The sequence below is a fragment of the Gavia stellata genome, chromosome 8 (assembly GCF_030936135.1).
Source record: "Gavia stellata isolate bGavSte3 chromosome 8, bGavSte3.hap2, whole genome shotgun sequence".
Taxonomy (NCBI): domain Eukaryota; kingdom Metazoa; phylum Chordata; class Aves; order Gaviiformes; family Gaviidae; genus Gavia; species Gavia stellata.
The window spans coordinates 33,264,206-33,291,031 of record NC_082601.1 but is presented as its reverse complement, the minus strand read 5'-3'; the positions used below and the strand labels follow the sequence as shown (position 1 = coordinate 33,291,031).

Here is a 26,826-nt window from a genome sequence, read left to right as displayed (position 1 = left end):
AGTAAAGAAACTTTCAAATTATACTTTCTAGTTGGTGCAAAACTAACCAGCTCTACTTTGAATTATCATTGGAATTTATACAGTTGAAACCAATTAGAACTAACTAAACAAATCTGCCGAGCAAAGGCTTAAACAAGATCACTCAGCTTATATATGCTTTTTTCACATTCCTGCTAGTCTTTACTAAAAATACGATTTTTATATATGGCCTTGGAGTTAAATAAACTTGGGTTTTAAATTCATTGCAAACAAGCCAAGTAGTCCTGAGGCAGTGAAATGCCCCAGAGGATATCACTGCCTCTTTCCAAGCATAAGCTTTAATCACAGAATCACTACTTGCTTGTAGTGATGCTTAAGCTCACCCTGATGCTTAAACACCTTCACTTAGACCTTGCCATAAGCAAAGTTTTTGCTGCTTCAGCACCTGATCTCAGTGCCCTCTTATATAGCTTGGGAATGAGTACATATCAAACCACTATACCAACTAATGAAGGTACAAGTAAATCTGTACGATACAACTAACCACATATGGTTATATAGTAAGTACATCGGTAAATTCAAAGCAGAAGAGACAACTGTCAACAGGTCATATTTTGAGGTCCTGATTAGGAAATTATGTAATGAGGGAAGAAAATGTCATCTATATGATTTCCTGATATTTCACTTCAGCAGCTCTTGTTAGTGCACTTCTGAGCGAAGCCTCCTGTAGTAAAGCTCTTTCAGTCCTAAGGAATTTGGGAAAATCTCTCTGCTTGGCAAGTCGGTGTCAACAATAGCTGTGCCCTGTTAGCCATTCTCTACGTCCTCAAGGTTAATTCTGCCACTTGCAATCTCCATTCATCTCTTTAGCAAGCTGAACAATACTTGTTGGCCACTGTCAAATAAGAAATGGCATTTCTGACTTTGATTCAGGCTCTTAGAATGAATGAAAGGCAAGGACAGAAGCTAGAAAATTTTTTTATGTTTTAAAGAACAGGAAAGAAAATATACATGTAACATATACACCACAAACCCAGCTATGTTGGCATTCAAACTGCCATAAATTCTGATTAAATCTTTGGGCAAGATGATTTCAAATAAAGGAGGATGTTGATGTTTCAAGCCATTATCTTGGCTTTTTTCTTGAGACATCAATATTGCAAAAGTAAGAAAATTAAGTTGAGTTATTCAACCAAAAAAAGTTGAATATGCCAGAGACTTGTGCTTTAGGGGATAAATTAATAACAAGGAAAAACTTGCTTCTAAGCAAACTACTTTTGTGTATATGTATGTATGTCAACCTTCTATCCCTCACATGCAATTGGGTTGTTACAAGGGAGGACAGGAAGAGGAATCAGCGTATGAGATCTGCAAACTGTCCAATCTCAGACGTCTTCTCTTTAGGCCTGCATCTCACAACTGAAGCACGACACTATATCCTGTCTCTTCCTTTATCATCTTCTGTGCCAGTACAGCTAACTGACCTAAACAACGGTCTGCTGACCAAATGCATCAGGTCCAGGGGTACTGGAAAGAGGTCATAGCACTGCACTGGAGCTGGAGATATGCCTCTAGGCAGGGCCCCATCTTGAGACAAGCCCTGCTAGAAGCCACAATTTGCTTTTGCAGCATTATACCTCAAGCCCTTCTCTGTTACTTGATAGGATGTATTCCCTTCCTGCAGCCCTATGTATGAGCGTGTACCGTGCAGTGCTACTCGAAAAGTAAGTGCCCTGTGAGAGGAGAAGGGGAAAAAAGAAAAGGCAGTTCTGTTCTAAATGTATAGTAACATATCATTCTGTTTGAAGCTTGAAAGCTCAATCTGGATTTGTTGTGCGTGTTTGTACTATCTCGAGCTATCAGCACTCTTGCAGTGCTGGCTACCCTGCTCTCTTGTTCCAGTTTCCCTGCAGCACAGAAAGTTGTTCCACATGCTTTACAGGGAAGCGTACTTCTCAGCTGCATGCTTTTCATAGTAATGCCTGATTTAACAGTTTTTGTTCTGGGTTTCTGAAGCCGAGGTATCGGAACTTGTACTTTCTTAAGTATTGATGTGTAGGCAGTTCTTGTACTAAAATATATGGTTAAAACTATGGAGAAGTAACCTAACTGCAAGATACAATGTACAGCTATAGGGAAAATATTCTAGATACAAACAAGCTTTTCAATGGATCAAGAGAAAGCCATCAGCAGACTAACTGGGAAGGTTATAGTCTAACTCAAAATGAGACTCATTTCTTAACAGGAAAGGATGCTCTACCTCATAGTGCTGGCAGGCCTACTAATGGTCCCTTCTGGCTTTAAAATACACAGATACATGTTACAGCGTGTAACAGCTGGAAAGGAGGACCTCTCCTGCATAGAGAAGCCACTGAGATTTTTTTTTTGTATTGGTATACCTTGTTTGGGTGAATCTCTGGAAAATAGCTGTGTAGCATCAGTACCTCCACAATAAGGCAAAGATGCCTTCAGAAAAGCTTCCTTACCCACCTACCTAAATTTTCTAAGTTTTCGAAATACAGTAAAACTAGGACAAAATCAATCAAGCCTGAAACTTTAAACGACCTTTCTGTATTAAACATCTTAATTTCAATTCATCCATTGTAGTGCTCTTACTGGAGTTCTTGATTTTGGTTTTTTTATAAGATTTTACATCATTTGAATTTTACTCAGAAAAGTGAATAAACCCCATATGCTCTATTGTATTACCATGTACAATTCACTCAGAATAAACCCTGAAGGAAGAAGATACAAAATTTTGCATTTTTTACATTCTTTGCACTCAGTGGATTTCTTTCTAGACCAAACAGCAACACAAATCACTCCCATCTAGTGATCAACAGTGGGTATTGTGGTAGTTGTCTAAGGACCAAGGTCAGAAACAGATCTGTATTTTATTTGCCGTACAGAAATTCTGAGAGATAAAGGACCTGCTGTGAGGCAGAAATCATTCAAAACACTGTACAAATGATCTGGTGCAACAGTTTGGTATAGAACCTCATAATCACTTTAACAGTCCCTAAAACTTGACCTGAGCAGAGGTTGTCAAATTTTTGGACGAGTGTGGTTTGTATTCTAATGATTGATTCGGTAAGATATTTGGAAAAGAATGAGAGAGGGGATGTAGGTGTTATTTTTTTTGCCTTTTTTTGCCTCAAAATAAATACTAAAGAGAGAAAAAGGTGTTGGAGGACATTTGAAATTAGAAAATCTGAGACATGAAAATGATGGCAAAAAAAAAAAGGAGTAACTGGAGAAGTTCAGTAAAGATTCAGCATCACATACCAAAAGATTGGTGTAGCATAACAGACAAAGCTGATGTGGGCTTAGGTCCAGAACTGTTTGATAGGTCTACGTGTTTTTCTCTTTATCAGTTTGTCACATTATCTGCATTATAATGAATATTCATCTTTTCTAGAAAAGTTTACTCTGGTTTTCTTTTGCACTGTGACTTCAGTTTTGTGCTTACATGTTTTTTTGGAGTCTTACAGATACCTTCTTTTGGGTTCTAAACAGACACTATTAATCCTTTACATTTTTTGTATTTTAAACTGGTTTTGTTTTCTAGGGATACGTCACCAAGAAAAAATTCACATAATAGCTTTGGGAGGCTATCAGGGTAGATAACGGTGGGGTAAGGCTTGGATTGAGATAGGACTAGGGCTAGGATTGGATTCTGGCTCTGCCAGGCCAGATTTAAGGTAGAGCTGGTATGAATCATCTGGTTTAACAAAGGGACAAGTTTAGAAAGGATTAGGTGAATTAGTTCAATCCAGTAATAATAGAGTCTAAAAGAAAAATGTATGCCTTGTAAACAAATAGTGGGGAGGTTGGTTTGCTTCTAGATTGAAGCCTGCTATGGAAAAGTAAGTTGTTTTTGGAAGAAAAGGTGGTGAAAATTTTATGTAAATTACTCACACAAAAATGAAACGGCCTAAAACTTCTTTGAAATGTTCCTACAACTGCGCTTCAGCCTTTGAACATACTTTCTATAAATAACCATTACAAAATAAGCAGGTTTATTTTAAAATAGTATTTGATGTGAAGGACTCTTACGTATGGTAGGACTTGCATTATAAACCAAGATGTCTACTGCTCCTCACTGTTGTAGTAGTAAGGGGTTTAACTTAACCTAAGTTGTTGTTTTTTTTTTTTTTAGTTCCGTAGCTGTTGTCTAGGAATCGAATGTATCGTGATGAGGGGCTCCACCTCGAAAAGGGGGCATGTTTGTCATCTAGATAAACAGGTTTTGCTTTTATTTCATGAGCAAGCCTGACAGGATTTTCTAGAGTTAAATAAATACGCATCTCGTTCTCGGAAAGGTATCTCGGTACGAAAGCCAAGCTCTCTCCATGAAATGTCCCTTTATTCCCGACAGACCCCTTCTCCCCATGCCAGCGGGAGGCCCGGCAGATCCGCGCCTGCAGAGGGGGCAGCGCAGGCCCGGCCCCGAGGCCTGCGGCAGGCCCTGCTCTGCGCCGCGCGGACGGCTGTGCGCCGCCGGGGCAGCGGCCCAGGCCGCCCTCCGCCCGAGCGACCCACGGCGCCGGGGCACGGGCGGCGGCTCCTCTTCCCCCCACGGCCTCCCGCCCGGGGGGCCGCAAGGCTCTGGGCCGGGGCCTCGCCCGGCCCCCGCGGCCGCTGTGCGACAGCCGACATCGCGGCAGCCCTTGGCGCGAGCGCTCGCCAGAGCAGACGGCGCGGGCGGCACAGCTACCGCCGGTGCCGCCCGAAGCCCGGGGTCCGCCGCTCTGCTGCCCCGCGGCCGCCTCCCGGCCCCGATCGCTTGAGTGATGAGCGCAAGCCGCCGCGGGGAGGGGCGGGGGGGGGGAGCAGACAGGCGCTACGCCATTTTCGTAGTCCGTGGTGGAGCAGGAGAGGGGGGAGTGAAGCAGCAGGAGGGGGGAGGGGGGAGGGGAGGAAATGGCTCCGCATTGGGTAAAGCGGGCTGCGGGGACGCGTGTGTAGTCCGATCCGCATGGTGCGTAGGGGTGAGCGTGGAGAGCGCGCCGGGGCTTGGCGTAGCCGTGGTTGGTGAATAGCGTAGCGGCGGCGGCGGCAGGAGCTGCAGGAGGAGGAGGAGGAGGCGCCGCGGCGGTTTGGTACCGAGCGGAGAGGGAGATGCACACGGCACTCGAGTGAGGTAGCTATAAAACCCCATTTGTTTACATTCCCTCCCCCACAACCGGCCGGCGCTGCGGTGAGGGTGGCGGCCAGCCCCGAGCTGGCGGCGGGAGGGGGGGGGCAGGGGTTGCGGACGGGGTGAAGGAACCGGTGACGATCGGCAGTAACGGACACCACCTTCCCCGGGATGCGGAGCGGCACGCGGGGGACACGGCGGCGCGGCCGCCTCATCACGTGGCGGCGGCGGCGAGACCCGCCGCGGGGCCTGGGGCTGTGCGGGTGGGCGAGGGAGGCCGACGGGGGTCTGGGGGGGCGGCGGTTCGGGGGAGGGCCGTGCCCGGCCTCTCCCTCTGAGGCAGCGGAGCGCGAGGCGCCGCCGCGGCCCTGGCGCATCCCCCCACCCCCTTTCTTCCTCCTCGAGTCGAGCATGCGGCAGGTAAATCCGCCCACCCCCCCCCCCCCCCCCCTTTAACGAGGGGAGTGGGATGTGGCGGCGGCGGCTACGGGGCTGTAGCTGCCCTGGCCGCTCTGGGCGGAGAGAGAAAAGAGGGGGCGGCAGGATGCGGCGGTTGGCGGGGGGCGCCGCGGGCTCCCGCTGCGACCTGCGGGCGCGCGTGGCCGGGGCGGCGGGCGGGCGGCCCGCTGCAGGCTGGGCTCTGTCCGGGGGGGCTTCTGTCGCCTCCCGGGTTCGGTTTGCACGTAGCGCTCCTTCGCGTCAGCTCTTCCACTTTCCTCTCGCACCCTTCCTGTTCTGAGTGCGGTTTGGGAGTGCCCCGTCCCTGCGGAGCCGTCTCTGCGCGGCCCCGTGGAGGCCCCGAGCGTAGGTAGAAGGTGCTGTCCCTTTCCGTTTCGCACAGGGTGCTGCAGAGAGTCGCGTGCGGGGGGGTGAGCTTCGGTGGTGTGTCTGTGAAGGACTCACGTAGTACTTTGCCATGTTTGTTCGGGGGCAGTGTGGTGATAATGGATGAACATGCCACGCAATTAAGTCTTGCTTGGCTTGAAGTCCCTAGTTAGCGTTAGCAACTGCAGAAATCGCACTTAGGCTGTAACCGGCACGTAAAAAAAGGTAAGAAAGGGTCAGGAGATTTTGTCACTGGTTGTAGTACACTGTACCAGAAATCATGAGTGAAAGGAATTGATTCACTGTTCTCAACTATTTCTACTACTTACGCTGCATCCTTTGGAAACACATCCTTAACGTTGAAACTTTGGAATAAAATCACTCTTTTAAAATCTTTAGTTATCATTGTCTTTTTTGGGGGGCTTCTGTAGAAGCGTTCATACTTGCTAGCTCTTAAACTCTTGCCTCTGAGCAAGAGTTGCCTGAGTTAGAAATAATCCTGGTTTCTAGCACTCCAAACACTATAGGTCTTCAAGTAACAATCACCTTTTTTTTTTTATTAAGATGGGATGTTGTACTGTAATACTGGGGGAACCTGTAACATGTGAAGCCTGATGCAGCATTGAGAAATGCACACTGGAAGGCCTGGTTAGTTTGCAGAAATCTGGAAGCAATTGCCATCTAGTTAGCAAAATAATTCCCTGGGGGGGTTCCAACGGGTATGTTCTGGTGTCCCTTTGGGTAGTAATAAGAGATAACAATGACATAAAAATAGAAAACTCTTTCTGTTCAAAACAGGTATCCTGTTAGGTTTTAAAAATTCTGTTTTAACAGAGAAAGCACTTGGATTTTCTTTCACTTAAGAATGTGCTTTCTGTTAGATGCGTAGGGGAATAGGTATTCTGTGTGGACTGGTGAGGCATGCTACTCAACTCCAAAGCAAGAATTAGACTTATTAATGGTTACTTCTTAGGCTAATACTCTGGTATGATTATATAAGGAGAAAACATGAAAAAGTTCTGTGGTTCCCAAGAACATCGAGACCAGCGTGACTATAGACTTTCCTAACGATTTTTTGTTCTAAAACAACTGTTAAAATAGAATTTGTGGTGATGTCCTGCAGCGCTTCTTTTTAAACTGCTTTCAACACTTAGATACATTTGAGGAAAAAAGTATGCAGCCATGCAGTCTATTTCTAAAAGAGAATAGGGCCTGTATATAGACTGTGAGTTAATTGTGTATGTTTTATGAGATTAATGGTGGCAGTTCCATATGGGAGTGTGCCTTAGTGTCCACAGAAGGTGGATGTAGAAGGATCATACCCAATTGTCTGTCTGGAATAGGCACCATGAAAGAAGATTCTGCCTGCGTAAAAAAATTCTCCAAAACAATGAGGTTTGTTTTAATTAATATTCCTTGCTTTCATGTAGGTCTTTGTGCTTTCCAGGTTGGCTTAAATAAAAAACAGGTGCTAAGTTTGGAGTATGTATCCAAACAGTCATAAAATGTGCAATTATAAAAAAGTTGTGGTTTAAAATGGCATAAATATGCTCACAGGCTTAGCTGTCTGGGTGTTTGTTTCTTGCATTACAAAAAAAAAAAAATCTAGTGAAATTGGATCATCGGGGTAATTCAGGCATGTTCCAGAAAATTTGCTTCTCATGAAAAAGCACAGATCCTGCTGCTGACCTTCATCTGCTACAGTGCTTGGAAATATTCCTTTTTAGTTAGTGATCTCAAACGAAGATTTATGTGACACTGTAACAATATCCATCTTCTAGAGTTATACTGTGAAAAGTCAGCAGGATATTGAGTGCATATGGTGCTTGGGCCTTATATGTTAATAAACCATTCCTTTTGAATATTCGATAGGAAACCTTAGTAAGATAGGTACTTTTTGTGTAGTTTGACTTAACACAAATAAGATAAATGTATACTCATGGAAAAATGAATATATCCAACCTGGCATAGATTTCCTTTGTGGTCTTCACTAGGTAAGTCAAGCAACTGTAGTTTAGATACTTCTATTCATAATACATTTTCTGCAAAGCAATGGCTGATTTGAGTGGGAATAAACTTGTAAGTAGTGTCCAGATCACATGGACTTGAAGCTTGGGTGTGTATAGACCCAAAGGAAGTATGTTTGGACTTGTTTGCTTTGGCTGTCCGGTTTTGACGTCATTTGATCAGGATTGTGCCTATTGTGATGACTTTGTTATTCCTGTCTCTGTCACAGTTTTTACAGAAGTGGAAGTTTATTTTGAACGTATGATGGGCACTTGGTAAATCAGTGATAAGATAAATCAGTCTGGATTTGGAAACAGTGTTTTCATCAGATGGAACTACTGAATTAGAAGTACACAAACTACTTAAAAGCTAAGCTCCATTCCATGAAAGTTTTCCTGTACAATAAGATTCGGTCCTTAACTGTGGTGAACCTTAGTGCAAAAATCATGGCATCTTTACAAACTGTTCTACGGAATCAGGGATGGACAGGCATAACTGCATGTGTCAACAATGAAAACGATACCAGAACGAGAAAATCTCATTCCATTTTCTTCACAGTTTGACTTAGCAACTGTCAGAATGTTTGCTATTTTATAGCATGTTTTCAGAATTGTCAAATGAACGTATCGTGGCTTTTTTCTTAACACATTTAAAAATGTCAGTAGAAGTTTCAAAGAAGGAGAGTTTAGTCACAGTTCTTCTGTTCCTTGTGTAGGTATGCTTTTCACAGACTTGAGCTTTAGGTGCAGGGAGAGTTCTGTGAATACTAAGAATTTATGCCTTTCAGGAAGCAATTTCTGTTCTAATGTGAAGAAAATCAGTATAACTTTCTGTTTTTCCGTGGGAGTCCAACTTAATTTAGAGAGCAATTATTTAAAACAATTTTATTATATGAAAAGTATTCATCTTTGGGGGTGGGCTACTGAAGTTATCTTAAACGAGAAATAGTAATTTTAGCTTGCTGATAAAGGCCTGAAGTAACACCCGATGCAGAAAGAATTTAGATTGTTTTTAGGTCATTCTTAAATTGCAACTGAGATATTATTTGAAATATACCTAATAAAGTCTGCTAAGGAAGTGTGTACCAATTAGGCAAAGCTAATAAAACTAGATTTTTTTGAAGTTTAAAGAACTGATTGAAAAGCTGGAAGCCATGTCCTGCTTACATTGTAATCTAAAGGAAAGAAAAGTATGCACTGCATCAGTCCACCTATTCATAATATTTTCTGTGCTAATTGCATCAGTGTCATTTCTCCAGTTTTTTTGATGTAATAGAAATCTGAGTAGAAAAGTTATAATTGTTTGAAGTCACTTGTGTTTTGTTACCTTTTGTGATAATCCAAACCCTCTACAGGTTTTAATACCCAAAAAGCTGGAAGCTAGCATGAAAGACTGGGAAGATGATGGTTTCCTGATGTTCGTCTCAAAAGCTTATGAGAAGAAGGGACGCTGAAATTATATGTACGGTGTTGTACCCATGCTCAGGGACACGGTTCATTACACTGGAAATGTTTTCATCTTCTAGGTATCACGTTGTGCTGCCTCATCTTCTCTTTCCATTTTGTGACTTCTTTGTCTGTTGCTGCAGAGGAGGAATGACTCAGCTGTTGTCTTTTCTCTCTCAGCTTTTGATGACCTAGGAGCTTCATTCTCATCTGGCTATCACCTTTTCTATTGCTTGCTGCTTTCCAAAGCAGTAGGATGAGAGTGAAGAACATCTGCTGGTTTTACTAATGCAGAATTAGACTGCTACTAAAACAGATGGGCCTATTATAGAATTTATACTGCATTGTCTATTGGAGAGCCTGAATGTAGGTATATTTGTCTGTTATTGCTGCTCTGTGAACAACATGAACAGAGTAAGAAATATTCCTGAACAGACCTTGAACCTCAGCAAAATGAACCTAGCAAGCTGTGGATCAGTGTGCTTGTGTTTATTAAAAATTTCAGGCAGTGAAAATTAGTAAAATTAATCTCCAGGTTTGTTTTTTGGGGGTTTTGTATGTTTTTTGTTTTGTTTGTTTTTTGTTTTGTTTTGGGTTTGGTGGTTTTTTTTTGTTGGTGGTTTTTTTTTAAGACCAGTCCTAAGAGAAACCTTGTTTTCACTCAGGAGGAATGTATCTGTGGTCTTATGATGAAGTTTGCTGTAGAAACCTCCTTCTATTTTTTTCTGTGTTGACAGTCACATCATCTCAGTATTTAAGTATCAAGTATGTACAAAATGTGGAGTATTAACTAGAGAGGAGTTAGAGCTCTACAGCTTCTGAACTGTTAAGAGGTACAGAAAATTGTATTCTGTAAGCTTTCAATTCGGTGCTTAAGTGACAAAGACACTTTCGAAGTCATTGATACTAGGTAGCTAAATCGATCTAGAATTGAGATAAAGTCTGCATAATAGTGGAAGTTAATGAATAGCTATGATCATGTCTGAAACTCATTAATCAAATGAAGTCCTGTAAAAGTATTCCTGTGGTTAGTCTTTTTGTAAGATAAAATGCATGCATGAGATAAAAAGCTCTTCGGATTAAGAATGTACGAAGGAAGTTTTATGCAAGATTGCAGGATTGCATAAAATTATACTCCGCAACAGAAACTTTGTGCAGTGTTTCTGCATGTAGGTTATAAAGGCTTTAGAAATAGTTTCCAATCACAGCTCCTAGTAAAGACTACTATAGTAAAATGTGAATTCCAGATAGGTGCTGTCATACAGTTTATATGTAAAGATAGATATCTCAAGATTACCTGACTTGTACCACATTCATAAACTGATCTTTGTGCATTTTTATTACAGCTGCATTTTTATTACTGCAGTATGATGATTATTAATGGACAAAAATAATACCTTGAATTCTGAAGGATAACTGTAAAGGATAATTGATTTATAGCTGGTGGTTGGATATCTATAAATAGTTCCTCTTTTAACCGAGCTAATTGCTGATGATAGCGTGCAACCATACTTGGAGTATCAAAGCAAAACAAAGGAAAAATATATGTGATCTCTAAGGTAGCCTTCTCGAATAGGTGTTACTCAATGTGATTATTGATGTGGAATTTTTTTTAGCAATTTATCTCTTTATTAATACTGATTTGCATTTTAAGTGGGACTGAGTAGCACTGTATCCTAGGATGACTGGTTCTAAGGTTGTTTGTGATAGTAACTATATGTCATTTGTACAACTGAAAGTTGAGTTTAACTCACCTTGCAAAATAACTAATAACACCACAACTGAGTCTTTCCTATAAGGGGGAATAGTGATCAGGTATGCATCTAAGTCTGACTAAGTCTTATTTTGCCACTGTGGGTACTACTTCGTTCATATCATATAGAGAGCAGTCCAGAAGAGCTTCTTTACTGTCAAGTGGAATATCGTACACTATGTTTTAACTGATTAACTGATATTACTTCTCAAAGCTCTATGCAAATTCTGTAATCCATTCCTGTAAAGAAAGACCTCTTTTCATTAGGGCTCCACTACCTTGATAAGTACTCTCAGTCCATGAAATGCAAACCGTATCATTTATTGTGACATTTTTATGCTAAAAGTAAAATATTCCTGTTTATTTGATATCTGATAAAATACGTAAACAGGATAGACTTTCCATCATTCCTGTTCTGAACTGCATATTGAGGCAATTGTCTAGCAGAGGCATTGTATTCTATTAACAGTGCTTGAATTGTCCAGTTGCTCTCAAGACTTGTACCATATATTCAGTAAATACACAGTAGTTGCAGCAGGATGTATATAAAAAATTTAGCTTTTTATTGTAATATGCCCATAGCTAATTTCTTAATACTTATAATGTATTCTGGACTTTCATTTTGTTTGCATGTTGTCAAAGGAAAACAGCCTAAATTGCCTCCCATGCTAAAACTTTTTTTTTTAACACAGTTACTGCCTTTGTACTACAGGTAAGAGATTGAGTTTTGTAAAGTGTGTTGTCTAAACTTATGTATCTGCATCTTGCAGAGTAAGCAGTAACAGAGTCTCAGCAGAAGTTCATTTTTAGTGGCTCTGGGCAAAAATTCTCATGCTGGCTTTTGCTAACTATGTAAGTTCAATAGTAGGGAGAGGGCTGTGAGGGTTTTATGCTGACTCTTAATGGATTAAGATGAGATGCTTTAATAAGAATGCAGTAACTATAGCAAATTACTGTTACTCACTTCTGTTTTCTTTGTATCAGACTTTGTGGTTCAAATTATTTGCAGTAAACAGTTATGCTAGGTGATGTAAAAATACTTTCACTCTCTTTGAAGACCATACTTTGTCTTGCATTCCCCATAGAAACTGCCGTTCTGTCAGTGCTAAGTGTCTCCATTTGTCTAATGAAAGAGTTATTATTATGGTACTTTTTAGCCTTTGATGCATAGGAACACCTCTCATAGTTTTACTGCAGTATAGTTTAATCCAAGAACCTCTTAAAAATGTATGAATTTAATATTTTAATGGGGATTTTGTTAATTGGACTATGGACAAATCAAAACGGTGTTTTGGAATAAGACAATGTACCGTTGTTGAGTTCTTAAAATAGTAATAAAATTGAAAAAGGAAAATTGTCACTTTAGGGGAAATTCTGAGATGTTCTACAAACTAATTTACTGGAATTTTCTCTCATCATAGCTTAATTGTTAACAATAAATTCAGAATGTGGACATGAAAGGTGAAGGATTAATTACATTTTATAAACAAAATATTCTCAAAGTGAAACATTGAGAGGAGTATATTGTTCTTCAAATAAAAGGAATGTATTTTCACTATGAAAAAATACTTTTTTTTTTCTGAATTTTTGCCCATATCTTATCAAATATGTCATGTAGTAGTTCCAAGCAATGATTGAATAATAGTGAAATACTGAAATGATACCTTGTGTGCTCTGCTGTTTTCTGTTCTGTACATGCAGTTATGGTTTGCTTTGGTTTTACTTTTCTTGGCAATAATCAAAGCATGATACTTAATTACCTCACAGTCTCACAGATAACTCCCTCACAGTCCTATTACCAGTAATATACTTTTTAAACGTTAGATTTACCTTATGAAGGTTAAAGCTGAATGCTAGAAAGTACATGTAGTTTAATCAGAAATTTATAAAGAGTGAACTTAAGTTTATCAGGCAGGAAAATATTTTTTAGTATTTTTGCTTATTTGTTGTGCTTTGCTTTGAGGATACAGTTTTGTTGGCCAAAGATAAGATATATTGTTAGCCTTGCCAAATTTCTAAAAAAAGGTACTTCAGCCTTTATTATTCAGGTATCAGGTTATGAGATTTCCCCCTGTGTTGAACACTTTTCTCATCAGGGACTGTGGTATAACATTAGCCAAATACAGGTTTGAGTGCCAAATAGCCAACGTATTTATTGAAGTATTTCAGCTTCTTAACCTGGCAATGCGGTGGCCTGCTGGGAGATAGCATGTTATTCCAGTGGCTAGATACCATAAAAACTTAAATGACTATAAAGAGGATCAGAGGATTCACAAGAAACTGTTGTGCATCTAGAAATAAGAAAAGTAAAGCCTCAGACTTTTTTAACAGCACACAAATGTTTAGGTATCTTCAGCTGTGGTTGACTGGAATCAAAAGTTTGTCTGTTCTCAGGATTAAACTCATACTGTTTATGTTTAATGATATTTTACACTGAGCTATTTTAGATGTTAAAAATAAAATATGTTTGGAGGTGTAGATGGGCTGTAACTGTCTTGATTCTTAACCGGTTCTTCCAGTAGATTTTAATTTTGCTGATGTGTATCAGTTTGGTAGATTTCTGTCAGTTTACCCTGGTGGTTTAAGCCCTCTTCTACCACAAGTCTGTATCATAGTCTATTAATTAGTTAAACACGTAATTTGAAACACAGTAGTATTAATTGGCTTGATTTTGTAGAAAAGATGTGCAACCCTGATCACCATAATGCATTTATTTTGGATAGCTTTAATATGATCACAGTCAAGTATTTTGTAATATGACTGTGATGTGCTCAGCAGACTCTGGAAGGGGGTGATGTACTGTCAATTACACTACCAAAAGGAGAGGGAAGGAGGGACGGTATTTTTGACAGCAAATGTTGACTTCACTATCCATGGAATAATAAAGTGTTTGTTACAGGAACTCATGCTTACATTCTGTGAATCTTAAATATTTTTGAAGTTGAACCTGTGAAATAATGGTCACAACCAACTACTAAAAAGGCCCTCTCCTACAAGAAAGCTGGAGAGGGATGTTTACAAGGGAAGTTGTCCGTGCCCAGGCATGGGGTTTGGAGCTAGATGATCTTTAAGGTCCCTTCCAACCCAAGCCATTCTATGATTCTATGACTATTAACCCTTTGATTTTAGAGATAAAGTCCAGTTTTCATTTGCTTTCAGCTGTCGGTGGCAAAGAGCATAAAACATCTTTCTCAGAGAAATTTGATAACCCATAATTTCAGTGGAAGGCTGCCAAACTATTTCTGTTCATCCAGAAGACAAACTACAAATATTTTACACCACCCTTTGCAGAATGTGCCTCTTGATTCATCAGGATGGTCTTGTTCTTCCAAAATAGTGGATTTGTTTCAAGATACACTTACTGATCACTTGTGTTAAAGGTTAGAGACAGCAAGTAGCTCCCTTTCTTTTTTTTTTTTTTTTTTGTGTTTCTTGTACCATAGTATGACAGTAGGAGCAATTTCAGATTTTAATACTGGAAAAACCACAAGAAGTTGGTTCACTTGCTCATTAACTAAAATTGACAGGTTTCGGGTAATTGGGAGGGTGTATCAAAGTAGTGGGTTTCTGATAAAAAGTGTTCTTTCTTTACAGAAATAGGTTATAGAAATTACATAGAGCCTTGAGAAGTAATAGAATAATGTAAAATGAAGAAACCCCCAATAGCAAGGGAAAACAATAATCAATGAAGATGAAAGATGTCAGTGATCCAAGGAGTGACATAGGAAACATTAATGTCCTAGTGATCCCACTGAGAAGGATGGTGACCACAATAGTATTGAATCAAATTTACCATGAAAGGAAGAAGACATGGTGACGCTCAAGGAAAATGATACAGGAGCATCCATATTTCAGGAGAGGTACTAGAAGAAGAATGTACCAAATTATAGTTACTGTAAAAGCCAGGAACTGATACTTGATGAAATTATAATGCTACACAACATAGCCTAGGTTACATATCTCTAATTGTGATTTAGTTTTAGAAAAACTGGTAATGCAGTCTCACTTTCCATAGTATCTGTCCTTGCTTGTCTGTGTTGCTATTGGAATGTGCCTGCACTTGCAAGGTGGTGGCACAGGGAAGTACATATACATAATGGTATTTTTAAGATTTCAGGTTTAGCCCATCAGTATTTTTAATTTGATTGGCTAAGAAGATATCTCTGCTTGCATTTTAGATTAAGGCTCTAAGGATTCTGCTTCCTTTCCCCTTTTCTGTCTCTAATCTTGCAGGAAGATTAATACTGGGTATTAAATACTGCATTTTAATTAATTTGCTTCAAAGTTGTGTCCCTTCAAAGTTGCTTTAATACCTTGTTAAGAAAGGTTAGTAGTTCATGGTGAGTGATGTTTGAAGCCAACCAGTACTTGTATCAGTTTGAGTGGTTGCCTCGATCATCACACAAACCTGTGATGAGTAGCCATGTAGATCTTCACAATAATCTTGGCTAAAATAAATGAGAGCTAAGCAATGCTATGACTTCTATTGAGGTCTGATTTGGAATGTGATGGAAATTACACAATTTGGTTCAGCTGGGCATTTTCTTGGTGGATCTGCCTGTTGAAATATGTACTATTTTCTGTCACACATCAGACTGGTTAAGTGCTACTTCTGAATCTGCCGAGATGTCTTTACAAACACTTTTTTGTCTCCCACAATTATTGAACAAAGACAGTTTTGGGAATCCACGAGCTCAAGATGTGAGTGGTTCCAGTAGTTGCCTGTTGTCTCCCAAATTTCCTTTACACCCATAGGAAAAGAAGGCTGTTTTCTTGCCTAAGGCATTGTAGTAGTAGAAGTTCTCTCTAGTAGTAGAAGTAGTAGTTCATTTGGTTTGTTCTCTGACAGAATGAATTTGCTAAAAAGAATTTGAATGGCATGTTGACAGAGGGCCTTATAAAAGTCTGTGATGGTGGTTCATTAATTAAATCTATTGAAAAATACAGATTTGAATCAATGGTATATGTTGTCAAGTAAAAAATTTGCAACCTTTAAATTCTAGAAATGGACTTTAATAATCATAAACCACGAGGCACTGATTTGGCATAGCACATGTAAAAGAAACATGTCTTAGTCCCACTTTTCAGTGGACTTTTATATTTGATAGCTTTTGTAAATTTTTTTTTTTTTTTTTTTAAAGTGAGAGGAGTCATCAGCTTAATAGTAGACATGCATAATTCCTTTTTGGATTGTAGGTGGGATAGAGGGTTTTTTATTGTAATAGTGTGGGAATTAAACACAGATCAAAGACATGCCTTTAATGCCTTGTAACATACTGCAAGTATTTTAACATAGCACCAGGATGCAATAGGTATAGTGATTTAAGTTATACTAAGAATAAAAATCCTGCAACTGGTTTTAACACTTTATTGCAAACATTATTATATTCTGTGTGGAAGGGAAGGTTGGAGAAATTATTCTCAAATGGCTTTCAATAGGAAATTTGTCCACTGCTGTTTTTTCAGTGTTATTTGAGTACATTTTGAGGTGGCTGGTTGTTTTATTTGTGCTATAGCCTAAATACTCTTGTTAGGTTGCAGATCAACCAAATCTGTCAGCTGGTGTTACCACCAAAAGCAAGATTGCTTTTTTGGTGTGGACTGTGGTGTTTGTGCAGCTGCACAGTGAACCAGATAGGAAAAGTAATCTGTCTTGAAAATAATCTTTTTTTCTTTTTCTAGGCTATTTTTCAGCAGAATCTAGTTGTACAGCTGCGTAGTGAACAGATCAGCAAACAAATGTGCTGGTAGACAAAAATGGTTTTCTGGGAATGGGAATGAGTGAATGAAGCAGTGGGGGAGGGCAGGACCACTGCTTTAAATGCAACACCATCTTAAAATATTTGTTGAACTTCAGCCCTAGTTCTAACAAAAACATTTGCTTGCTTTCAGTAGAAAAATAAAATATTAAAATGCAGGTGTAACTGGTTCATCTTTTCAAGTATTTCATTCTTACAAGCACTGGTATCTTAATAGGACCTAATTGAACAGTGAAATAGTGGCACAAAATTAAACCAGCTCTGTTATAAATTTTGTGCATTAATAGATGTTTTATGCACTACATACAGTTTATAGATGAAAGACTGAAAATTAATTCTTGGTAAGCAGAACTAATACTTACAGACCTTCCAACTGTTTCGGTGGTTTTATATTCTTTTGAGCTCGGAGAAGGATCCTCTACTCGGCAATTTCATACAAATAACTGTCCTTTTGAAGAAGGCTGTCCAGGTTTTTTCTGTTCAAAATAAAATAAATGCGCCTTTCTGGATAACTGAGCTAGTAGATTTCTGCCGTATTAATTTAGGATCATTTTCTAGTATGCTGGGGATTTGGCATTTCAGATACTTCATATTTCAGATTTTTGAAAAGTTTTCATGGTGTGTTCAGTTATGCATAAATGCTTTCTGTACTATTTAAGTCTTATCTGGTTTTAACTTAGCAAATATGGCTTGGATCAATTAGTTAATGCTCTGTTCTTACAAAGTGCCCCTCCTACTGGGCTGTAGGTTTTCAAATGAATGAGTTTTACTTAAATCCACAAACCTGTTTCACTGAAATTGAAGAGGGAAGAAAATACAGGAGATGGGTGAGAACTAAAGTTAGAAATTGTTAATTGTAACTTTTTAGATCTGTAGCATGTTTTCCTATTTGTATATCCAGAAGCTAATGTCAGCTTAAGACTGATAAAAGAAAATGAGATTATTATTTAATTAAATGTTTTTATGGCTTTCTTAAAAGTGTCTTTCAGTAACAGCAATATATTAATTTCACATTAATTTTTTAAAAAATCATTTATCTTAAAAATGTGTGCTAGATTAATAGGACTTCATATTCTGGCATTTGTTAAAAACTTGAAATGTAGGAATTAATGAGTAAGTTCATTTGGATTTTCAGATTTCAGCCTTTTTTTGAACTGAGTATTAGTATGAAGAATTGCACAGTTGCTGGAGTGGAAGTGGTGGGGGGCTGCTGTACATCTCTCCTGCACGTACGTTGGAGTAAATACCTGCAATATAAGAAAGAATTTTAATTTTCAGGAATTGTAAGAAAAACTGTCTTTAGGTAGTCAGTAGCTTTATTTCAAGAAATACTTACCTCTTCTCTTTAAAAAAAAAATTGCCATTTCTCATAGAGCTATTACTCTGAGCAGTTCATAATAGAAATGAATGATGTAAGTGCTTAACTTTTCAGTGCTGAACAGAGAGAATATCTTAATTTGGTAAGAATGTTGCTTTGTCTTTATTTTTAACATTTTTTGTCTTTCTCAGTTCTTCTTCACTGAAGCGTGTGTTTGGTATTTTTGTTTGGTGTGAAACTTCTGGTTGCCCATGAAGTCTTGCTAAGGTACTTTAGTCATTGTGTCATTCAAGCTGAGTAACTACTTAGAGGAGTCAAAGACATTTTTCGAAGATGTCTTCTGTAAATAGAAAAAAAAAGGGCAGAACATTCTTCAAAGAAAGCAAGGGAAGAAAGTTGAACAAAAAGGGAGAGAAACTAAAATTACTTGGGAAGGAGCATGGGAAGGGGAGAAATCCAGTGCATTTATGTTACAAATATTTCAGGTTATTAAAATTGTTGGGAGCAGACAGGAAAAAGGGTGAGGGGAGGAAAGTTGGGCACTTAAAATATTCTAGTCAGTGTTGTACGCTAACAAAAAATGACATAATGTGTGGGTTGCGAACACTAAAATAATGGCTGTGACTTCAATTGAGTTTGAATTTTGTATGACTACATTATTTGAATCAGTTTCTTGTTTTAAGTACAGCCTAACTATCAAACTAGTTTTCTAATTTCAGTGAAGCAGTTGGTGATAAATAAACAAAAATGTCCCCCAAAATCATGTTCATATTCCAGGCTTTAAATGAAGTCTTCTCAAAAATCAAGTGCTATAAAGAAGAATAGTTGAAATAGTAAGCACTGTGGAGAAGTTCCAGGTATCCAAGGGAAATTGAATGAAAAAGGCTGTAAAAAAACCCAAAAAACATGAACAACCCAAATTTCATCAGAGGTGCATTTAGTTTAATAGTTGAAACACCATAAGCAGACAGTGATAGCATAGCGATATTGTGAGTTTTCTGTACAGAAAAGATAACTCTTTGCTGATGTACAGCTTGGGGACTTTGACCTCAAGCCTCTGATTTAAAAACCTTGTATATAGATGTGCAATCAGTACTGCATTTAGTATGAATGATTTGCTTGCACTGATGAATGAGGAGGGGAGGGGATGCATTTGGGAGCATTGTGCCTGTTATCTGAAATGTCAGTTGGAGTGGTAGAACTACTTATCTTATCCACTGTAAATTTACACATTTGTTCTAACTTTGCAGCTTGACTTAGGGTGGGGCTGTCCCACTGCATGAGTGCGTCCTGAAAGACTTGTCTTTGTCTTGTTTGCAGTTCAATGAAACGTAGTAGGTGCTGTTATTTCCAGCTCTGGCCTACGGGTGTTGTAGTTTCTTACCCAACACATAGCTAGGAGATGTTTTCCCTGGTGTCTCTCCCTTTGGGTGCCAGACCATCAATAAGCTATGGAGGGAAAGAGGGGAGGCAGCCGGGAATCAAATGAGTGAATAAAATAAAGCAAAGGCTGACAGCAATAATAGGCAGAATCTTTTTCAACTCTGGTGTAGCCTTGTCCTCAGGCTGCCCTTCCATATTCTTTTGAAGGGATTCAGGAGTTTTAATGTTCTTATCTTGAGATCAGCTATATACAATTCTGTGCAACTGAAATGTATAGAATTTGGACTTCTGCTTTCTGGTATTTTACACATATGAGTACTGCTTGACAGGTTAAAGATCACAGCTGTTTATAATTGCTTAGAGAATAATGAAGCTTGTTTAAAAAGAAACAAATAAATAATCAACTCTTAATAGTTACGTTGTTTGAGACTTTATGATGGGTAGGTTTGTTTTGTAAGCGTCTTTGTTCTGTAACAAGAATTACAATAGAACATATGGAAGATTATATAATAGAAGATAAAAAATACTGTGCTAGGGTTATTACTATTTTAATTGAAAATAGTGAGACATCTAATTGATTTTGAAGTTGGTCTGATAATCCTCAGCTCTTGTATTTCAGCAATGAATCATGATCATAGGTTACAAGCGATTTTAACCATTAGGGCATGGAGAAAAGGTACCATTCAAAGCTAAACACCACAATTAGGGATGCATGACTGAAGTTTCAAAGTAATGTATTAGTAGTATTGTATGAGACAGTCACATGAAAAAGATCATGAGGTTGTGAAAAGGATTATGATCATGCTTTAGTCATGAATTTCCTGGTAGAGATATTTTAGTCTGGATCATGCTTGTTTAAATTAGAATAATTTTACTTTGCTTGTTCTGGTTATATTACCATTATGTGGCAAAGGGGGAGAAAATGTGTCTTACCTACAAAAGTAGTATCCTTTGAGTAACTGAATTTTACTTAAACTTGAGATGCTGTTTTCAGTACCGAGATACTGACGTTCAAAAGATACTGAACAATTTGCTAGAGCATTACAGTATACTGCATGTACTTACCTGCTGTTGCCATCTTCTATGCAAGCATATATAAGTTTGTCTTTCTCCCAGGGCTTTCATTTGTCTTGCATGTACCTTAACTGCTTATTCCAGATCCTGAACCTGCTCTTCCCTTTAAGTAACATTCAACGTTGTAAATCCTCAGTTGATGAAAATCAGCATATTCCTATAGAAATGTGATCTGTCACCAGCTGTAGTCATGAATCCAGTACCTTTACTTACTGCCAGAATGTTTCTGCTTCCAGTCACAGAGCCCAGGTTCTCAGCCTGTGTGAGAAAGAGCGTATGTTCTTTATTTAAAGGTTAAGGTATAAGTTTCCAGACAATCATACAATCTGAGAGCTGACTCAGTCCAGTGACTCTTAGATAGAGATTTGCAACCTGTTTCTTTCTACTCCACCAGTAACAACTCTGTACTTGTACTTACCTGTTTCCTCAAAGGAGAATGGAAAAAGCTTCTGCAAAGTGCTTTGATACGCTTTTAAGGTGTCGGTGCTAATCCCAGTGATGTGTTTATAAGAACATTAAGGATGCCTTACATACAGTCTGTGAGTGAAAAAAACTATATGAAATTAATATCTCAGTAAATCTTGGGGATGAACTTATCATACTAAATTACCTGAAAAGGTTGTTACAGCCCTTAAATCAGTAACTGGAATGTAGGTGATTGAACTGGAGACAAACCGTGGTCATTCAAGACTGGTGTTTGAACAGTTGTGTATAAAAATAAAACAATAGTATACAATGATTATCCACTGACCTATCTGATGTCCCTGGAATTAATTTTGATGCAGATGCCTTCATTTGACAGATATTCTTCTGATCTTACATCTGTAACTGGGCCGGTATTGCAAAAGAGAGTTGTGCTTTTTTTTAATCTTGCAAGCGTTTGAAGCTCCAGTGAAAAGTGAATTTTCATCTTTTGTATTGGTAGAGGTTAACAGGAAAAACGTTTTCCCCAGTCTTCTGTGTTAACTCATTTATTTGCTATATAAAGTCTTTAACAGGTAGCCCTTTCCTTTTTTATTGCCTCTGACTCCTTTTCTCTGTCAACCTGTTGCAAGTATAGGAGCTTCCAAGAAACTTTTTTTTTTGGTGCAATAATGTGGTTGGAAGTGCTTAAGTGCAAAACAGCAAGCTAATATTTTAGGAAATTAAAATGGACTTTAAATGTTTGTGGTTTGCTGCAAAGCACTTTCCTGACTGATTTCACGAAGCACGTTTTAGTTAGCAGCTGGGGTGGGCCTGAGAAGGACAACTAAATTTACTATTTCTTGTCTGAAAGTCAGTAGCATTTTAGGATGCGTTGACCATGTCACTTACATCTTTGTGAATGTAGGGCAGTCACAGCTCTAGTCAAGGTGCGTATGAGGAGCTAAAACTGCTGTAAAAAGAGATGAAAGCATACTTGACTTGTTTTCCTATTACTTTACATCCTTGCATTTGCTGTAGTGTTTTGGTAGCACCTGAGTATACAGAAAGCAGGGTGGTGGATGGAGCTCTGTCCTTATCGTTTCTCTCAGCTCTCATTTCCTTCTCCAGTCATGTTCTACCTTTAACTAGTTATGTGTAAAAGCCCTACTTCTGTACTTGGTTCTTTTGTCTATTTTAGTCAACTCTGTTAAACTGTTCAAAATAGTCATTCAGCTGTTCAGATTGATTGGGAAGCTCTGTGCTGCTTTCTGTTGTCTGCTCCTTTGCTGATCAGAGGGCTTGATTATCTGCTAAATGTGTCTAGCAGAACTGTTGTAAATGTTACACATTGTATTTGGCTTGGTACCAAACAGGACAAATTAAGTGTTGCTAGAAAACCCTGGTAGTGTTTAAATGATTCTTTTTTTTTTTTTTAACATAAATTTTAGAGGTTATTCTCTACACAAAATAAGTCTCTAGAAAATGGAAGTCATAAAGTACAGTTTTTGGCTTATCTTTAGCTTTCTAGTTTGATAACATTTTTACATGAACTTGGATTTTTTTTCTTAAAAGTTTCTTTTATAATAATTATTCCAGTTTTATGTATGGTTTTGCTAGCAGATGTAAACAAAATAAAGCTGTCATATTTTGTAAAATAGTGAATTGTTTTCAATTCTGAACACAAGATAGACTTCTGCTGTGTCCTCTTCATTACCTGATGTTGAATAGAAGGTTTCTTACATTTAATGCTAAATTGAAAACCACATTGTCTAGATGACTTTGAGCTAGAGTGTGTCAGCATTAACAGTATTTTTTGAGTTGCATAAACAGACATTTTCCATACAACTTTATTTTTAAATTAACGTCCACGTAGTTCTTTGAAATCAGGAAACTCATGTAAGTAAAAAGTACTAAAAATAGTAAAATTTAAGCAATACATTGAAGTTGGTTAATGACAACTTATTTTTAAATCACTAATTACCAATCAAAATAGGGGACTGTGCAACGTGTGTGTTCAGTGGAGGTACTTTAGAAGCACATAAGAGAACAAATGACGTGTGGTTTTCAACTGTATTGTCTGCTTGTCATGCCCATAAATGAGAAAATACAGATAGTATTGTTTTTAAATAATTTTTGTTCTTTTGTAACTTGTGTTTTAAAAAGATTTGCAGTATTATAGCTTATCGTAAGCATAGATGCCTCTGAAAATATACAGAAAAAATATTGTGTTATGACTGACTGTAAATGCTCATCTTTTTCTTGTAACTGCCTCCTGTAAGTGTGGTATGTAAGACTGCATCTCTAAAATACACAGAGCCTGTCTTACTGTTGGATAAGAAAAGCACATTACTACAATTTCTGCAGTTAAAATACTGCAATTGCTATTCTGTTCATGCCAATATCTAAAAAGATTTGTGAGTCATTTAGTTGTACTGGTACAAAAAGTACCAGAGTGATACTCATGTAGTACAAATGTTGAGATTGCTTTTACACCTAAGTGCTTCCCCTTGTGTTTCTTGTAGGAAACAGAGATGAAGGTACACATGCACACAAAATTTTGCATCATTTGTTTGCTGACATTTATCTTTCATCAGTGCAATCATTGCCATGAAGATGGACATGACCATGGTCCTAAAGAGGGACGTGTACACTACCATAATGACTATCAGATCTCAAATGCGTCCTACTTCCAGAATGGAGGAACAGAATCTATGCCAAGTAAATTTTCAACACTGGAAGCTGAAAATGAACAAAAATACTACATTGAAAAGATTTTTGATCGGTATGGTGAAAATGGAAGATTATCTTTTTTTGGCCTGGAAAAACTGTTAATAAGCCTTGGTTTAGGAGAGGTGAAAGTAGTGATGATAAATCATGATGATATCGGCCATGATCATGTTTCTCACTTATATGCTTTAGAAGTACAGGAAGGAAAGCATTCTCATTCTCGTAACCATCTGCATAGCCACTCTGATTCAGAAAACCAAACCATGACTGGTATGGCTGCAAAGAGAAACCATAAATGTGACTCTGAGAGAGACACAGTAGTGCCATCAGTAAAAGATGATGGCAAACACATTCATGACCAGAGTCGCCATCACCATCATCACCACCCTCATCTCCATCATCATGACCATAATGGTACACATCATTCTCATAATGATTCGGTTAGTCATAGTGAACATGGAGAACAGAACCATGAACCTTCAACAGAGACAAACACAACTCAAGATCAGCCAGAAAGAAAACAACGGAAACAGAAGAAGAAGCAAAAGAAGATCAGTGAGACTTCAGGAGATGCTACACGGGATTATGCTCCAGATCATGATCCAGGTGATCAGTATGAGCACAATCGTGTTCATAAACATGATCATGTACATGATGCATCTCACTTGCATGTACACCATCATGAACACAGTAGCGATCGTTCTACTAGTCATGGACATCAAGATTCCAGTTTAGGTAATGAGGATGGACACCATCATACCAGCAAACGAGAAGCACCTCATAAGCAGATTAGTGTAAGAAAACATGCTATTTTTTCAACGCGTAGTCATAAGGATCATAATGGAGATGAACGTGATCGTGAAGAGGTGAGTATGAAATGGAGAACCAGTAAGTTCACTTTCACTGTTGTTACATAATAATTGAAGGTGCATACCCACATGTTTGCAACCGTTGCGTAATACAGGTAGCAGAGCAAAAACGCTGAAGGTCACTGCCACAGTTTTGAGTTTACTTTATGGGTTTTCATTTCTGTCTGCCCATCGCCCATCTTTTCTCAGAGATCTTCTTGCCTCTTTATCTGTATAAAGGAGATGCTTAAAGCTTTCTGAGATACCCTGCTAACAGGTGGGGTTTTTTCCTTTCCCAATGAAGTATTGCCTTTCATGAATACTTCCCACACACATACCTTTTTTGGACTTCTTTCTAAATCAAAGATCATTAACATTTTTGGAAACTACACAGAGGCTCTTTCCTAAAAGAAACAGCTGCATCTTTTCAGCATGCTTCTAATTTCTTTGTCCTAAGAGATTTTGAAGCAATGTAGATGTAGCTTCTGTAGCGCTGTGCTCAGTGTAAGCTCTTCCATTTCTCCCTTCAGCATCCATTATTTCTGCCAGGACCATAAATGTACTTTCCCTTCCCCCTTACAGTTAACTATAGAAGCAGGACATTTTGATATCATAGTTTTAAACTAGAAGTCAGGATAGGAAAAGATGGAGTGAGTGCTGACTGTGAGGTTTTAAACGGAATTAAAAAAATGAAACTCCAAACACAGCAGGTTGGTAGGTAGAGAGAAGTGTTAGAAAACCTATTTTGGATTTATGTTCTTCCATTCCTTTCCTGTTGGTCTTTCTTCGTTGCTTGTACTGTGTAATGGTAAAGAATATGGAAACTCATTTTCATTGACATTTATCAAAAATTATGTATGTGTTTGGAGACTGAGTTTGTAGTGCAGGTATTTTTACTGTTTCTTTCCCCTCATAAACAACTTAGATCAGCTTAGACATGTTTTAGTGCTGGTGGAATGTTATGGGCCAGAGTTTCTACTTTCTGTTTGGGTTCTCAAATCATATGTTAAATTTTCCATAACTGTAGTTTTTTAATGAAGTAGTTGCTGTCATATTTAATTTGTTTGTACAATTTGCTTGCAGTGCTTAAATGTTACCCAACTGCTACGGTACTATGGTCTGGAAACCAGCTCTCCAATATCTCCTGAGTTGTTCATATACATGTGTCCTGCTTTGCTATACCAGATTGAGAGAAGGCTTTGTATTGTACGTTACGATGAGCTTGAAGATTTTATGAAAAGTAAAAATGCATCAATTGAGAATAAAGATAAAACAGGTGCATCAGGTAGGTGTGTAATATCTAAAGCCTTCAAAATTATTTTGCGTTGTAAATATTAACTTCAAAGTTTGAAATGTCATACAACTTAGCATTGACTGTAGAGTAAAGGAATGGTTGAAATTTAACATATTTACTAGAAGAAGTTTGAGACAGCATGCTGCTTTAAGTCAGGAGACATAGCATCCTGTTTGATGGTATAATAGCTTCTCCTAAGTAACCGTGGCTCAGGGAGGCATACCTTTCTTTCTTGTACCTTTTTATCCTTTTCCATTATTTTCACTTCTTATCTTATGTTTGTTTATTTTTATTTCTTGTTTTGTCTTCTATCATTGAGGCCTCACATCCTATCACTGGGCCTACGGACCAGGCATTTTGGCCTGGATTCTTCCCACATGTCTTTAGATGCTGGACTTTTGTAGTGGGAACACAAGCAAGATACAGAATCTTTGGAGACAGAAGGACCTCTAGGGATGAGCAAGTCCACCCACAGTTTGGATTATTTCTATCATTTAAAATATGTTACATCTTTTTCTCTTAGTGTGACTGAGGTGGTCCATATGTTTATCTTAAAGTTGGAAAGTTGCAGTGTTACTTTGGCACAAATTTTCTTAATAAATTTGACCTGGATGTATTCATTCAGGAATAGAGAGCAGCACGTTCATCACAGTTAATTCACTGGAAAATACGATTTCAGGTGTTACCATTTTTATATTCTAGCAGTGATACAAATTTGTGGAATTGACATCCAGAATTTTTTGTGAACTTAAGAAACATAAACACTTAAGATACAAGAGCATTTAAATTGCCATTTCTGACAACAGTTCCCTTTTCTGACTTCCAATGTCAATTGTTCTATACTACTTTCTTAAGCATATGAGAAGTAT

General features: G+C 38.4%; 1 protein-coding gene across 1 annotated transcript in view; it reads left to right on the top strand.

The window, feature by feature from the left end:
* Window positions 1-5,090: 5,090 nt before the first annotated feature.
* The window catches only part of SLC39A10 (solute carrier family 39 member 10), a 41,016-nt gene continuing 19,280 nt past the window's right edge, over window positions 5,091-26,826 (top strand). The window contains exons 1-3 of the mRNA XM_059820484.1: window positions 5,091-5,122; window positions 23,611-24,681; window positions 25,747-25,948. Coding sequence (XP_059676467.1) covers window positions 23,620-24,681; window positions 25,747-25,948 — 1,264 coding nt within the window. The 5' untranslated portion in view covers window positions 5,091-5,122; window positions 23,611-23,619. The remainder of the gene's footprint in view (window positions 5,123-23,610; window positions 24,682-25,746; window positions 25,949-26,826) is intronic.